Below are 17469 nucleotides of genomic sequence, written 5' to 3'. Positions count from 1 at the left end.
GCCCATGTATAATGATCAAACCTGATTCCAACAAATTATCTGTCATTGATTAAATAACCACACCCCAATTTATCTGCCATTGATCATCAAACCATACCCCTATCCTATTTCACCTCAACCACCTGGCAAACATATTCCGGTGTTCCACCAAAGAAATACTTCTCTCTAATTGCTTGCAACATATCTCTACAAACATACGTTTTATCATAGTCATTGATTCTACAACAAAATTTGGAGTGCGAACAGCAAGTTGCAAATAAAAACAAGGAAGCCAATTCAGATGGAAATATGACCATACATAAACATCACATGATATATATACAGATCTATATCCAGCACAGAAGCTGAAGGCTGGAGAACACAATAGAACATGCGCGGAAGGAGGCATGTGAATCAGCTGCCACCTGCTTCCACCAAAAGTACACGAGGTTTTGTGAGCAGATAGATAACATTAAAGTTAATATAAAATGTGCAACTCTTTAACAATTTGCTTCTTTTTTTGGTATTTTGTCAAGTATATAACTTGTTATTTTGTGAGACACTTAACTGCATACAGGAAGTGCAACCTAACAATTTAGGGTTTACATATAACATTTTCCAAGTGCAGCTCCATGTACTTTATAGCTTAACTACTCAAACTCTAAGGTTGTTTTACACTTGGATGGAATAGAATGAAATTTGTTTTCTTATTTGAGAGAGATTGGGTAAAATGTTTATAATTTTTTTTTACTTCCATTATTCTGTTCCAAATAATTTGAACTATAAATCCAACCCACATGTTTCGTAAGGAATGCTCGATTCCATTTCCTCGCCATCTTTCCTGCAGTTTTCATCATAGAAAAATAGACTCCCTTACATTCACTATTCTCTCTGAAATTCTTCTTTATTCATAAATTTCTTTCTAATTTTCATTCCATTATCTCCACATTTCATTCCATCCAAGTGAACACAATGTAACTATATCAAGAATGAGATGACACAGATGCAAGGGTACTAGGAAGGATTTATGTGGTCAAAGGTCAGTGGTCACCTATAAAATACTCCATCCCCGAGCATGTGTGTCCACTGTCCAGTACCATAATGTGAACTCAGCAACACAAATTTTGAAACTATGGAGACTGCGGGCCTGTTTGGGAGCAGGAAGTATCTTCTGCTTCTGGCTTCTGCTTTTTTTGACCCGTTTGTGTAAAAAAGTAGAAGCACTTTTAAGAAGCTGAGAATGCTAGCTTCTCTCTCACAGCTTCTGCTTCTTTTCCAAACACTTTATTAACTTATTTACTTCTCACTTCTACTCCACTTCTTCACTTTAAGCAAGAAGTCACTTTTTTTAAGCTTGGCCAAACGGCCCCTGCATATATTCAGGGACGTTCCTATGCATTTTTATAGCATAATTAAGAATTGGAGAAACAGATAGGAAGCACATTATGGCAAGTTTCCGCTACCCCATTCCTGTCACATGTTTCTTTGACCCCTCGAAAAATATCTTGGCTTAATTTTAAAATAAGACTTCTAAATCATCTTAAATTCTTTACTAATAGATTAGTTGATTATATTAACTAATTATTCCCCAACCGACAACTATTAAGATCTTATTACTCTATATATCTAATAAGTAGCTACATATCTTCTTAATTAATAAAGTAAACAGCTGCAGATGCAAAAACTATAGGGTTTTGTTGCTCCACTCCCGAGTTTTTTAAGGCGGAAAGTAAAGAAGTGGAGTGCAACAAGTTTCAATCATTTGCTCCTGAGTTTGTAAATTAGAGAGTGCTAATGCTTTCATACTGTGCTCCCGAGTTGGAAGGAAAACATATACTTAGTTGTCAAATTACAATCATATCCTTTTACTCCGAAAGTCACAATTTAAGCAGTAAGGTTGATTTGTAATATCAAATTTTTTTAATTTCCCCCGCACTTGCTTTCCTCTTCATTCCATTCTGGAGTGAAAATTTTGGGTGGAAAGTAAATAAAAATTTTACCCCTCTTTACTCACCTTTCCTTAAAAAAACCAGGGAGCACAAACATGATTGCAAATTATGTTATTTGCTTCCGCCTTCATCTGCTTTCCTTTCTATTTAAAACTCAGGAGCATGGTGAAGAGGGAAAAATAATTTGCATTGTACGCTACAAAATGGCATTTATTTACCTCTGGCCTGCCCATAATTGGAGACTGCTTCAGAAACTGTTGATATTGGCTTTATGTCTGAAAGTGATATTGGTGTCAGCGGAGGAGAAGTGAAGTCTTCAACCTGATCTGGAATACGAGAAGGCTCTAATAGCTTGGTCATATGTGATGCCTTCGCTTTTAGAATGCTAGAGGGTATGGAGTAACTACGAGGAACAGTTAATGGAGGAGCTGGAAGCGGCGTTGCAACGTTTGATGCTAGCTTAGGGTTTCTATTTGTAAAAGAATTCTCATTTCTCATTATTAAAGGGGCAGAATGCCCAGTCCCAGAAGAAGTTGATGTCTTGGATGCAATACTGCCAGGGGGCCTCGGGAGCTCATGAAGCTCACTTATTCTGGGTGAAGATACAGGGGGTGGTGATGCACTTCGAGACGCGTTTGGAGACGTAGACAGATGAGAAACTGGAACTCGAGTAAGCAAAGCACTGGGAACTTCTTTACTAGTCAAGGGACCACTAGTAGATAAAATAGGTTTACTTGGTATTGGACCAGAATAGGCTTGTCTTTTGTTTCGGTTAAGATCAAATGAGTTATGTTTTTCAAACTGTGAACGTCTAGTAGCGGGAGGGGGCAGAGGGATGGAGGAGTTGCTATTGTTTTCATGCTTCTCAGGGCGAAGTGGAGATGAATGGCGCATGTTTGTGGTATTTGTGCTTAGGCTTGCAGAACTTGACGGCGGACCAGAGCTAGTGGTGCTTGAAGATGAAGTCTTTGCCGGAGCTGGAGTAGGCAACACATATGTGTGAAACTTCTTATCAGATGTTTGCACTTCTCTTCCTTTATCAGCTGACTTCTCTGGATATATTGGAGCAGAATAGCTGCTTGGTCGAGAGTGTTGTCCAAAAGCATGGGCCTCGGGGGTTTTTCTATGAGTTCTCTGCAAATATACAGAATGTGAAAAAGATAATCCAAGCCAAAATAGCAAGTGACACATCTTATTTTGTCTGGATTTATTGATCTTAAAAATGACAAATGGCAAGACAAGCAAAACTTCAATAGGTTCAACACCATAACCATTCTCAAAGTTGCTCCGGAAAAGCTATGAATAGGTAATTATATGTATGTAAATGTGTTCTAGGGTAAGGATCTCTTTGTAGAAATAAACATCATCAACCAATCAGTTTTGAATACTTCTAGACTTCTCAGGGTAGGTACGTGCACAAGCGGGCATTACATGTAGTAAGGTTGCAGAAGCTTATATACATATCATACACAATCTTCCTCGAAACTTTTAATGCTATGAAGCCTATTATTACTCACTAATTTTAAACTCTTAATAGATAAAGTGAGGACACAGAGAACTTATCCTCTAATCTAACAATGCAAAATAGACAACGTCGTCAGTTATTTAAGAGAGAATAAAGTCTCAATACCTCACTTTCTTCCGGATTAGAAAAATGAGGATATGATGAGTCAGCCTCGTCCAACTGAAGAAAGTAGAACATCAGACATAAGTTAGAACTTAAGTATATTTAGTGAATATAATATGCATTGGTCCGGAAAGAAATCTGCTCGAGTACAAGAAAATTAGTGCTCCAAGTGTAGCATATACAGTGACTATTAACCTAAATCCAGAGTTGTTTAAACTGGCGGATAAAGTATGGAACCAAGCGTAAAAATTTCTTCTTGACACTAAGAAAAGAAAAAGATGGTGTAGATATGTACGTGTATGTATTCATAAATGTTAGAATATATTGATCCTGGTAAAAAGCCTTTACCTTGAGGTTTTAGGTGAACTGGTCATTTAACAGAGCTCATGCTAGCAGGATACTCGAGTAATTAGATGGAGTGTCAACTTTACTAGGCTTACTAAGCAATAAGCAGTAGCATAGTTTTTCAGCATCTGACTGTCTAATTTTCTGTATCAACTGTCCAGATTTTAATTTCAGCTACATAGTACTGGCATTTCTTCAGATCTACTGGAAGTTTCTGCATTTGTCCAGATCTACTAGAGTTACATTTGCCAAGTGAGTTTTAACAAAAATTGCAATGACTTCTAAATTATAAATTAAACAATTCTTGACCTATAATCTATCCTAAGATAATTTAAACCAAATCAGCAGTTTGTATTTCCAAACATTTCCTGAAAGTAGACGACAAGTTTGAATAAATTCAAATTGTATTCTCATGAACAGCAATCCTTTCAGAAACTTCTTATAAATTGTTCTAATTTTAGTTATGGAGGGTTTCTTATGTTATCTCCAGTTCACCAAATCCACAACCCTGCATTGGTCTGAAACAAGCTAGTCTTTCAAATATATGTACAGACTAAAAAACTCGAGAAGCATAACTGATAAATACTAAATTCCTAGTTAACCTTATTCTTAGCCACCCACCAACTAATCTGCCTTCAACCTTTGGAATAGACATGATCAACTTTTGCAAACAATAGTTGAAATCTACTGCATACTATCCCGAGGCTAGACAATGGAGCAAAGAGTCTGAAAGCAACCTGTGAGAAATATATCTAATAAAGCATCAAATTAGCAAAACTATTACCTCAACCGAGATCCTTGATGTAGGATCATTAACACCTCCCTGATTATTTCTGTAGTCGAAACTTAATTCTCCATGCTCGTTATTCTCGTAACTGCTTCTACTCTCACCCTCATCATCTTCCCCTTCATTCAGTCCATCAACTTGGTAGTCAATTCGTTGCTTTTCACAGACTACTCTCGTTTGTGAATCAACTTCCTCGAGAGATTTAAGTCCCTTCCGAAAGTAATTTAACTGTATTCGTAACGTAAAAAGGTAAAAGGGAATCAAATTAACTATTTAAACTCTAAAATGGGCAGAGAACATGGCATACAGCAAATGCTAGATGCAAGGAAACCTGTGCTGTATGATGACGAGCTGCCTGTGTTAGAAGACTGCGGCATTGACCTTGCTTTAGAGATTTCACCCGAAAAATACAGCGTCTCGCTACTTCATCATATTCAATTCGAGCTTCCTTTACTTGCTGAGAAGTAATGCTTTCACCTTTTCCAGTTCTAAATTTCCCTTTCTCTCTATATTGTGCAAGCATGTGTTCATATACCTCTCTGAAGATCATGTACACAAGTCACATATATGTACCTCAGGGTTTATATTTAAAACCAAAAAAGAAACATATACCTTTTCTCATCACACTGTAATTTCATCTCCTGCCACAATAAAACAAAGAGAATTCAATAAATATTTCACCTACTAGGAAAGATGGACTTGGTTGATGAGAAAGAGAATAGGGAAGGTCCAGCTTTTAGCATGCATATCGTATGCGTAAATTCTCAATGTGTGTATGCATGTGTGTGCGCTTGTCAGAGGGAGGGAAGGCGTGTGGGTGTGTGAGAAAGGGGGGGGGGCACATAATTGTCTTCAAGCATTTAGGGTTAGACATTACTTATTGAATGAAATTCTCAATCGTGTGATACTTTTCTGTCAATAGAATTAATTCAAATGAAATATGAGGTCACCGAGCTGATCACCTTTCAAATTAAATTCGTAGATAGGCTATTATTTACCTATTTAAAAGCCACCTGGAATTAACTAGGTGAATTAGGCTATAATTACTTGATTTATTTAAACAAATTATTCTTATATCAATAGTGACAAACCAAATGTCTACATACGTATATAACATATATTCCCATACTGCTATACATAGCTAAAAGCCTAACGAAGGATGCTAGGCAAGCACCTCAGCACCTAGGCATCCAGATGGTTAGCAAGTTCCCTGTTTCACCTTTTACGACTTGACAAGTATGTTATGAATCCAATTTCTAGCAAACGGTTACATTAATTGCCCGAGAATACAACTTTGCTGTACTGCCCTAAAAATAAAGGTATAATGTTGACAGCTACTGGATGATATTTCTACTCTTTCTCAATAATATCAGAGTGGAAATGAAAATATATGAGCAGAGAAAGCAAAGAAATGGAAAAAAATAACTGCATTACTTGACAAATAACGACCGTACAGAATACAAGAACTCTTAACTTCGAGATTTATTTATTTATTTATTTTTGAAATCGAAACAAAAAACGTATTATTGATTATCAGAAGCATCAACATCAATAAGAAAGGATAGTATAGAGAACCATTCCTCATGATCAGAACTTAAATTAGCTATCCTAACTATAGTATGAGCGGCTACATTCGCTGATCGTCTAATAAAGTAAACTGAGTAGGATCTTAAATCCTTTACAAGAGTGCAGCAATTCATTTCTTTAAAAAAAGGGTGGGATACACCATACACCATATAATCAATAGGAAAGAATATAAAGACCAGCACAAAGAACCCAACTAAAAGGAATCGAGAATGTAGCAAAAATAGCAAAATTCCCACAGCAAGGCATACCTTCTGCAAACTGCATATTCATTGCATGCTATAAGACATATTGCATATTGTTCGGCACATACACATTTAATACCAAAATTACACTCAATTCAAAAGATGAGTTCAGACAGTGCTTTCCCTTTTATTTGTAATGTTACTTTATTTATAAGGAATCAGAGTCGCTAATTAATACGGTTAACAATTTTACACCATATATGATAGTTTCACTTAAAAGAGGGTATTTCTCTTTGTGCTTTACGTAATTCTTGAAAGAAATTATTTTTAAAAGAAAACAAAAAGTAATTAAGGGAAGGCAGCCTAGATATACTATCAAACCGAACCTATTGACCAAATACTTTACATGTATTCCTCTCTTCAGTAAGTGTAAATATAGAAATTTAATTTTTTCTTTAATAATGCTTGTTCTAATCCTAACTAGTATATCAAGCTTGTATTGTGGAAAAGAAAATATAATGCATCAGAAACAAACCTCGACTTTCCGAAGTTCGCTAAGTAGAGACTCTGACGGGTTTGTGATTGTGAGGACTATATGAGAGCGCTGACATTCAAAAACAGATAGCAATTACCAAGTGCAACGTTTATACTTCAAATGGATGATGTAGATACAACATCAGAACAAGCACTCACATAAGTGTCAATAATTTTCTGGAGTTCTATCTGGGCTTTTCCAAGCATCTGTAGCACTCCTCCTACATAAATTATAAAATCAGACAATGGTTAGCCCCTATTATCCAATATTATGTATGTGAGAATTTCATAACAGGGCGTTACCTTTGGTATAAATTACTACTTGGGCGAAAAGTGGTACTATTATTAGCTAAGAAAACCCCTCGTAAACACCCTAACTCACTTATCTGCCTACTTTGTAAATTACATAACTAGCACAAAGGCGGATCATAAACAGGGTTAGTCTTTTCTCAGGAAGTGTATTTTTATAATTAGGAGTTGAAAAGGACTTATTAAAAAAATGTCTTGCATAGAATATGGGCATCCTTGACACCTCCAGGAACACATAATTTCTTAGATTCAGATTTTGCTTGGCATGCCTTGGCAGACCGGTTAAATATACAAAAAAGAGAGAGGGTAGTCATTTACTCCCTCCGTCCCTCTCATTTCTTTACAGTTTTTTTTCACTGCTCCACACGCATTTTAAGGCTCTTATAGAACATAGTTCCGTAACTTATTTTTGAGATTTTCTTTTTGTGTATAAAAATTCAAACATCAAATTTTTATTCAAAAGAAAAAAGATTACAAAATAAGTTACGGAACTATGTTTTCTAGGAGCATTGGAATGCGTGCCAAACTCTCGTCCCCCAAGGTAAACTACCTAGGGGGACAGAGGGAGTACCTGATTAGCCTTGATGGGTATGGGATGCGAAGGACTTGATTAAAACAATGTCTTGCATAGAATATGGGGATCCTTAAGACCTCCAGGAACACATAATTTATTAGATTCAGATTTTGCTTGGCATGCCTTGGCAGATTGGATAAAATATAAAAAAAGAGAGAAGGTAGTCATTTCCCTGATTAGCCTAGATGGGTATGGGATGTGACATTTAGGAGACAGTATTCCGGATGATCCTCCTAAGGCTCACTGGAAATAGTTCCAGCAGAACAAACTAATACAGCTACTGGCAGAAACAGGATGATAGGACTCATGTTTGTTAAGTATGATTTATAGGGCATTCTAACTTCCCTTTCAACTCTCAGAAAAAAGGGCTGAGCTGAAGCAGATATCAGTTAACAGCTAAAATATCCTCCCCCCTCTCCCCCAACACACAGACATGTTTGATTTCTTAGGAGTAAACATTCAATTCTTTATCCTAATCGCATCCATATCATTTCAATGTCTTTTCCTTGAAAAGTCAAATTTAAAACTTCTAGGAAAACAAAAGTTTCTTACCACTTTCTCCATAAACACTTGATGCAGTTCTCTCCAATAAACAGTTTCCCATTTCCAGCAATGACTCTGAAAATTCTGAAGTACAAATTTGGCAGTAAAACTTCAGGCTATTATACGTTATTTAAAATTGGCATTTAATAATAATAATTCCCGTGCAATATCACAATGAAAAGAAACTGAAACTGATAAATATTATTGAAAAAAGTAAAATATATGACATGTATATTCATAAGGTGTATGAACTGAAGTTGGAAAACTCAACAACCCTCTCCTCTTGGTAGCAAGATGTAGAGGTTTCGAGCCTCAGCAGAGGCATGTGTCTGTGAGAGTTCAAATTTATGTAGTTCACCGTCTTTCAAAGAACACTATTCACTTGCAAGTTGATCGATCACTTTCTTCAAATGCGAGATAAGTTGATTGGTCACTTTTAAAATTTGACAAAAGAAAACAATCCAAACTAGGCTTAAGATGATTATATTCCACAGTATCAACTTTGCAAAAAATTGTCTAAAGTATGAGAGCAGATGCATACTTGGTTTGACTATCATATCAAAACTTCATAAACTGCGAAGCAATTATCTATATGTAGCATCTCTAAACATTTTTCATATCATAAAACATATGTATACTAGATAATGACATCAGATATTGGACTGGAGCACTTGGACTCAAACACTGAGCTACGTTTAAATTTTTATTAGGGAATTGGTAACTTCCATTGAAAAGTGAGTTGTGCCAGAATATTAGCATACCATATGCGCTATTAGCTGTGGCAGCAGCTGCAGATAGCAAGTTGTCATAGCAACTCCTCATCTCTTGCATATCCTGCAAGATGATAAGTGATTATATTATTATTAGCAGCATTGGCCAAACACAGAGTTCCAATTATGAGAGAAAAAGAAATCTATCCTAATGAACTAAAACCCCAAAACCCGCAAAACTATTACAGATAAATCAAGATAAAGGATATAATAAATATCTAAATCAAAATCAGTGCCCTAAGTTGATGTCAATCTTATGATTAAAACAAAGAACTGTATATAAAAGAAACCCACAGGCAAGTCAATTACTCTATATTGCACATAGTTAAGCTGTTTAATAATGAATCAGTGCATAATATTTAAATATCAAATACTGAGAATTCATAAATTCAAGCTCAGACATAAGTATAGCACCGCCAACCCAAGTCTAGCACACATATGACGATCTTCATCGTGCATTAAGCTCATAAATACATTTATTTGCTAATATGATGGCCGGTCATAGTTCAGTAAAGATTTCAAGTGGGTTTGCTTGGACTATGCTATGTATGAATGATCTTTTATATTTCACAGGGTTTCCCCTTGACTCTCCTAACTTTGAGCTAAGTGACTTCGTAACCTTTTCGTAGCGTAGTAGAATGAAGGCTCCGCCTAATGCTGAACTTTAGTTCCTGAACCAGTACCAACAAGCTATCAGATAGATAGGTAATCCACAATGAATGGTTTTATAGGTTTTCAGATATCAACAGGCATTATGACGGATTTTAGATTATCGGAGATCTTAAATTATTCCTTGAAAACTTTTCTAGGTTTGGCATTTCCTCATCAGTGTTGTATTACTTCATGACAAGATTTACATATTATAAGGCATTACTAAGGATCACAAAAGTTAATTATAGATACAACTTATAAGATCAGTGATCTATACCACAAATATTTTATATAGTTTTAGAGTATAAATTTGGTGTATAGACATATACAAACTTTTAGAATTTTTTTTAATATAACATTATACATCCCACGATCCAGGCGCGTAGCCATGTACAAACATCTCAGAACTGAAGTGTTTAAAATCATGGTTTTACTAGTTACTAAAATATTAAATTGGACAACTCAGTGGCACGTGCTACACTGCTAGCGAAAGTTTGTGTTAATCTCCATAACAATATAGTTACTGATAAGTAAAATCACTTGTACAGTAAGGTGCATATCCTTGTGTCCTGTGCCTAGTAAATCTCCTAGTTTCACATCAACGTTCAAGGAGTTAATTACTTTAATATGAGTTATGCAGCGACATTCAAATTTGCAATTTACATTCGAATCCAGTTAGCTGACAGTAGTGTTCTACTAAGTTCACAGTATCTTAGTACACATGTCCTCTACAGTATATATCATAACCAGACCGTAGCATATAGTATCTTCAGCTAATTATAACCTCGGTATAAAAATTAAATGAATGCCACATAATAAATGCCACAGAGATGTTTTTGAATTAGATTATAGCTCATTTTCTAACACCTCAAATTCCCGCACTACTTTCCAGAAATAAAACTGTTCAACACAAAGAAAGGAATAGTTCACAGTTCATCATAATCCTATACTCTCTTTTTTTCACTAATCCTAAATCATAATCAATTCATATAGATTATACTGAAAATAACCTATTGGCATTGCTGCCGAGTCAACAAAAGCTCCAGAACTTAACATAAACCTAAATCGAAGCTCGATACGACACTATAGCCTAATCCTCCTCTTCTTCTCGCTCAAGTAAATTACTAAACCAAACCAAAACCCTAGCCGTATAGAAATCGAAACACACAGTTACACAAACTAATAAACAAGTAGAAATTCAACAATAGAAGAATCGAGAAAGCGAGAGATACCTGAGTAGCCTGAGCTAGCTCATCTAATTGAGCCACAGATTGATGATCTCGTCTCTCTTTCGCATCGCTTTTGTGAAGTGCTAGCTTTCGCAGCTTCTCCAAAGAAGACTTCATTTCTCACAGTTAGGTGTTTGGTTGTGTGTGTGTTTGGTAGAGAGATATGTAGAGAGATGTAGTGTGTATGTAGAGAGAGGAGAATTTTCGGTGGCGTTTGTGTTTTGGTAAAAGATGAACAAAGGAGGAGGGAAATGAGGTGCGAGAGTGAATGAAAAGGGAGTTGAAAGTTGGGGTAAAATATTATTTACTGCTGCACAGTCCAGTAGTTTCGTCAACAGTCAAATCTGAAGGCTTACTTGTAAAGAGTTGCAACTTTGCAACGGAATTTGAAAATTATCACAATGGATCACATACATTGAAACCTAAATGTTTTTGAAAAACTGGAATTGATCAATGTTTATGAGGGATCTAAGCATCTAACCGAGATTACAAAGGTTCAAACTTCAAACATTGGGGTGTATTCAACTTTGGTGAGTTTTTTTTTTTTTTTGAAAAAGGAAAATAATTCAATAATGAAAAGCCATACGACATCTACAGATATAATCGAAATTGAACAAACGCAGAATCATATCGCCGTTGAATCCTTCCTTCTTCGGTAGGCAACCAAGCGATTTTTTGAAGAGATATATACATGCTGTAATACTCTCAATGTTGTTTTGAGCAATCGACCATAAATGCATCACCATACAAACCTTTATCATTGAATCAGCATCATGAAAATCCCGCAGATCTGTAATCCCGGACATGATGAACACACAAAACCCAAACAAAAATCAAACTCTCACAGAAGGAGAGACCAAACAAAACCCAAATAAATTGGGAACTTATTGAAGAAAACAAGAGATTAACTAATAGTAAGAAAAGAAGACAATATTGGGGCTTTCCACCGGTGAAATCCGATGGAAGCCCCTCAGATAAAAAGACTGCGGCTACTTCAAGGTGAGAGAAATTTAGGGTTTTGTTCAACTTTGGTGAGTTTTAAAATTCACAGTAGAATTTTGTTCTGCTGATGGGAAATCATCTCATGAAATGTTGTTTTTGACTTTACAGCATGATACAAAGGTCCTTTTTATCAAATTTACTCTCTTAGAGCATCTCCAACAGAGATATGTAAATCTGTTAGCTAAAAGTGTGATTTTAGATGATTAGTTAAAAATTTGCTGAACCTGTAAGGTTTGTCCGCCAACGGTATTAGCTATATTTAAAATTCTGTTATTCTGTTATTTTCAAATTCTAACAATTATATTTTTCAAATAATAGTCATTTATTGTGAATAAATTTTATAAATAATTTTTTAATAAATTCATTCAAATAAATATTTTATATAAATATATATATATATTATTCTGATTAATTAAAATAATATTATTTAGGAATCTACTATTTTACTATTTTCATATTGTAGTTATGTATTGTAAAGAAAACTCATAAATAAATTATTTTCTGAATTTAATCAAATGAAGTTTTTAACAAGAATATATGTTATTTAAATATTTAAATAATTTTATTTATAATGCAAATGATATAGTTTTTTAAAATTAATTTCATTCCCAAATTTTATTTAATTGTTGTAAAAATAAGATAATTTTTAAAATTAAAACACTAATTTATAAATCTGTATTTTAGGTATCAAGAAGTGTATAAGGTGTAAATTTTACCCTAATTGAGAATTACACACGCTTTTCAGAACATATAAACTCAAATCTATTCACATATCCAAAATACTCTTTTGTAATGGACAATACTACACAATTCATTCTTGATATAATGGATGCAGAAGAAGAAGAGCATCAAACAAGGATGAGAATGGGTGCGGCTTACATTCATACTCAGCTTGAAAGAGCAAATTCTATCTCGTATCATGGTGGTTCCACAATGAATCATCGTGTGATTGATCGCAACAGAGAAAAAGGTCATGCTAGACTGTATCGTGATTATTTTTCTGATACACCTACATATAAAGATACACAATTTCGTCGAAGATTTCGGATGCGTAGATCATTGTTTATGCGAATTGAAGAAGCAGTTACGGCTCATGACAATTATTTTACTCAACGAACTGATGCTGTGGGAATTCGTGGCATGTCTTCACTTCAAAAAGTGACAGCTGCACTTAGGATACTTGCATATGGAACAGCAGCTGATGCAATTGATGATTATGTTCGAATTGGTGAGAGTACAGCAATAGAGAGTCTAAGAAGGTTTGTTAAATCAATTGTTGAAGTCTTCGGAACTGAATATCTGAGACGCCCAAATGCTGAAGATGTGTCTAGATTACTAGCAGAGAATGAACAACGAGGCTTTCCCGGAATGTTGGGTAGTATTGATTGTATGCATTGGAAGTGGAAGAATTGTCCAGCTGGCTGACAAGGTATGTACACAGGTCATGTCCATGAACCAACTATTATATTAGAAGCTATAGCTTCAAAAGACTTGTGGATTTGGCATGCTTTTTTCGGATTACCAGGGTCGTTGAATGATATTAATGTGTTAGATCGGTCTCATCTTTTTGAAGAATTGGCAGAAGGTCGCGGCCCTGAAGTGAGGTATACTATCAACGGGCATGAATATAACATGGGATATTATCTTGCTGATGGCATATATCCTTCTTGGCCAACTCTTGTCAAAACTATTCCAAAACCTCAAGGTAACAAAAGAAAATATTTTGCAATTGCACAAGTATCTGTTCGAAAAGATGTTGAGAGAGCATTTGGAGTGTTACAATCTCGGTTTGCGATGATTCGTGGACCATCACGATTTTGGGATGTGGGCACAATGAAATACATTATGACAGCTTGTATAATATTACGTAACATGATCATTGAGGATGAAAGGGATTTACATGCCGAGGAAGAACACTTTGCTGGGTTTGGGATTGAGATTGTGGGGGTGGCTGGGAAAACACATCTTCAAATTCATACGAATCATTATTGAGTAATGATACAAATGAGCTTTCCATTTCTGTAAGAACCAAATCTCTAATTATGTATATAAACAACAGTCATAGATAATCTAGGAAATTATCAAACCTAATTAAACCTGATTGAAATGATGTTATCCGAATTGAAAAAAGAAGAATCACCTTTGCAGCGAGAATGGCGCGCAATGTTGATGATAGAGCGGGAACTGATATAGCGGGAGATGAAGCGGTGTGTTTTAGATGACGAGAAGCTGATCAGCAAATATGAAGGATGGAGGAGCGTTATCTAACAATTTAACTAACAGTTGGGCTCCCTTGGAGAAGCCCATTTTCCACTCGGTAGCTATATTCGACTCAAACTGTTGCCAGATCAACGATTTTAGCTAACAGTTCTGTAGCGTTGGAGCTGCTCTTACCTATCGCATCTTTGCCTTCACTCTGTTTTCGTTCACTACTCTTGTTTCCATTACTTATGGTCTATTTGGATTGCTATTAAAAAATTTAATGTGCTGATAAGTATGATTGCATAAATCATCTTTGATAAAAAAAAAAAAAATCTGATATTTATATATTTTGAATTATAATATAAAAAATTATTATTGATGAAATTTGATAGTGAAATCTAGTTGTTTCTGACAACAATTTAAAAGCAGTTTTGTGTAAAAGTATGCGACTTATAACAACAATGTCAAATTGTTTAAGTTAAATGAGTAGCACATAAAAGGAGGATTTCTATCCAAAGTACATTACAAAATATTTATTATATAAATTATATTATATGCAGCAGATACATGGTTTCTGTAGTCATAAAAAAAAAATTGTGGAAAAGTTCCTCATAATATAAATATAATTTAATTAACAGTCAATTCCCAATGTCTCACTCTTTAAAATTGGTTAGTCTGAACATGATATAGATAAATTATTTGGTATTGCAGAATTTTTCCAAATCATACGGACACAACCATACTTCTTACTCAGCCCTAGAATTCATTATCAGGCTTGCTCCAGCAAGTCCAAGCCCAATCCCAACCTAAACTGTTCCACCTGTCTTGACCCAGTCAGGTCTACTGCAAGTTTACCTGATACTCCATTCCAGTTGTTATTCGTTTATTGCATACCCTACAAATTTGACCAAGAAACAAAACAAAATAAAAATAAAATTAATATGCAAAATATTGACTTGATATCTTCGAATAATAACTCTAGTCTTGCCTTATCTAAATTTGCTACCGTTTAATAGTTTATATATACGAGCAAAGTGCATTTCCTGGACTCCTAGTTTTGTATAAGAGTATTTGAATACTAAACTTTTTAAATTATCACTTACTAGACGATTTGTTGAGAAATATTGGTTTAAGTTATTATTTTGTAGCTGTTTGTCCTCGATTTATTATTTCTTTGGGTCTAACTTGCTTCATTGTTTCTGTCTGATTTTCCCAGGTGATTTTGTGCAATGAACTCATGTATGTTGGAGTTAATTTCGGCAGAGCTCGGAGTTTGCTTTTCACTTGTGATCCATTTACGGTACTCCTTGTAGTCTACTATGTAGGGCGTTTAACTTTTTATAACTAATTTTAGGTTCTTTAGTTGCTATATGGTCAAAACAACTAAATTTAATTGGAAAAAATCAAATGCTTTATATAATGGAATAGAGGGAGTAAGAGTCTATATCCCTGCATAAATACATTTATTAGGGATACAAGTAGCGGCGTTTTCTCGATACGAGCAAGTGTATTTCTGTAAAAAAAAAAAAAAAAACTCTTATGGATTGTTATACAACTTTGAAGAAGGATCATTTTAGAATAATCTTAATATATTTGTTTTCAAAATTAAAATTAGACGAGTATTAACTATTATGTGGAAAAACTACTTTCAAAAGAGATCATTACCGTATGACAGATAGAGTATTATTTTATTTTGCTTTTCATATGATTTTCATTCCTGTAATGTATTTGAAACGTTTTAGATAATTAACGATGTGTGTAAATATAAACGAAGATACGTGGAGGTTATTGTCCTCGGTCAGATAATTATAATTAAAAATCAATTTTATATTTGTGAACGGAGCAATTCGGATGATGAACACGACTAAAATATTAGAAATGAAATATTAATCAAGTTTGGGATCGTAAACTAACGCAGAAATCTCAGACACGTCTTGAGATTTTGCACAGCCCCCTCAAGTCCAATTACCAGAGTTTGATATCACCGAGTTAAATGATTCCCCTCAAGTCCAATTACTAGAGTTTGATATCACTGAGTTAAATGATTCACATACGTGTTATTTCCAGTTTCATTTGGTGCTAATCGCAACGTAAACCATCGGATCAGATTCGAATTTTATTAAACACACTGTAGTTACCCAACCAGGTTGAAACATAAACAAGGCAAGGAGTCAATACGAAAACAGAGACCAGAACATTAATTTATTGTATTTGCCAGAACATTATTTTTTTATATATCTGCATTTAAAGTTTGTTCCTGTTTTAGTTAACAAAAATTACAGGAAATCTGAGTAATGCAATTAATTAAATGGTCAGAGGTACAGTTGCATGGACTTTTATGAAACACAACTTATTGCCGTGAATAATAATTCATCTCACCACCCCTTTCCTTTCTTCTGCTAGCTGGTAAGTGAGGAGTGTTGAAAGGCAGCCATCGATTGATAGTCATAACACTGAATAAAGCCTAGATGCCATGTCCGTACACTGATTCAGTATGATCATGACCAAAACTGATGTGCCATTTCTCTGATTCTTGACCAGCCATTTGTCTTTTTACCTCCTTTTGTTTGTAGCATATAGCCCCATAGGCTAGCTTAATGTCAGAAACATGTATACCACTAAACGAGCTTACGTTGTTAAATCCAAGCCATTAGATATGCTCGGGTCTTTGATGACTCTTAGGTTTTGGTCAAGTCTAGGCTTAGCTTCTCTGACGAGATGAATTGAAGGGTTGTGTCTATAATGAACTAGGTTTAGATGAAAAATGATTCAAAACTACTGGCACAAGCAACACAATCTGGTCCCCTGCTCGTCCCAGATCTTGACTATTACTGCGACTGCTACTTATCTTTTCCTTCTATTCATATGTATTTGCGTGTATAAGCATATTAGGCTAGGGTACAGTGTGTCATCACCGATCTTAATTGTGCAGGGCATCTCTCATGGTAAACCTCTCAACTAAAGGTTTGCGGGTGATATTAGGGCCGTTTGGGCAAATTTAAAAGAAGTGACTTCTTGCTTAAACTAGGGGTGAACAAAAAAAACCGAAAAACCGAAAACGAGCCGAAAAACCGAAAAACCAAACCGAAAAAAACCGTAACCGACAAAAACCGAAAAAAACCGTAACCGAACCGAACCGATATAACGGTTTGGTAACGGTTACGGTTTTACCCCTAAAACCGAACCGAAAAACCGAACC

At 35.1% G+C, this 17469-nt stretch overlaps 2 protein-coding genes across 2 annotated transcripts; one reads left to right on the top strand and one right to left on the bottom strand.

The window, feature by feature from the left end:
• Window positions 1–183: 183 nt before the first annotated feature.
• LOC108219050 (uncharacterized protein At2g33490) lies at window positions 184–11327 on the bottom strand. The gene is made up of 11 exons (XM_017392297.2): window positions 11070–11327; window positions 9178–9250; window positions 8426–8500; window positions 7150–7211; window positions 6992–7060; window positions 5300–5328; window positions 5019–5226; window positions 4685–4915; window positions 3559–3612; window positions 2147–3062; window positions 184–404 (listed from the first exon to the last, which is right to left on the bottom strand). The coding sequence occupies exons 1-11, from the start codon at window positions 11181–11183 to the stop codon at window positions 394–396; spliced, it is 1842 nt and encodes a 613-aa protein (XP_017247786.1). The 5' UTR covers window positions 11184–11327; the 3' UTR covers window positions 184–393.
• A 1566-nt stretch (window positions 11328–12893) lies between these two features.
• LOC108217333 (uncharacterized) lies at window positions 12894–14060 on the top strand. Its single transcript, XM_017390168.1, has 2 exons — window positions 12894–13455; window positions 13594–14060. Exons 1-2 carry the CDS (start codon window positions 12894–12896, stop codon window positions 14058–14060), a joined length of 1029 nt encoding a protein of 342 aa, XP_017245657.1.
• The last annotated feature ends 3409 nt before the right edge of the window (window positions 14061–17469 follow it).

This window comes from Daucus carota, chromosome 4 (genome assembly GCF_001625215.2).
Source record: "Daucus carota subsp. sativus chromosome 4, DH1 v3.0, whole genome shotgun sequence".
Taxonomy (NCBI): Eukaryota; Viridiplantae; Streptophyta; class Magnoliopsida; order Apiales; family Apiaceae; genus Daucus; species Daucus carota.
The sequence above is the reverse complement of the archived record's forward strand: the minus strand, read 5'-3'. Positions and strand labels throughout refer to the sequence as shown.

Coding starts and splice junctions, on each gene's coding strand:
- LOC108219050 (XM_017392297.2), bottom strand. CDS start 11,183: ATGAAGTCTTCTTTGGAGAAGCTGCGAAAGCTAGCACTTCACAAAAGC. Junction 7,061..7,149: donor AGAAAATTATTGACACTTAT/GTGAGTGCTTGT, acceptor TTTGAATGTCAG/CGCTCTCATATAGTCCTCAC. Junction 3,063..3,558: donor CTAATCCGGAAGAAAGTGAG/GTATTGAGACTT, acceptor GTATATTTGCAG/AGAACTCATAGAAAAACCCC.
- LOC108217333 (XM_017390168.1), top strand. CDS start 12,894: ATGGATGCAGAAGAAGAAGAGCATCAAACAAGGATGAGAATGGGTGCG. Junction 13,456..13,593: donor AATGTTGGGTAGTATTGATT/GTATGCATTGGA, acceptor TCGGATTACCAG/GGTCGTTGAATGATATTAAT.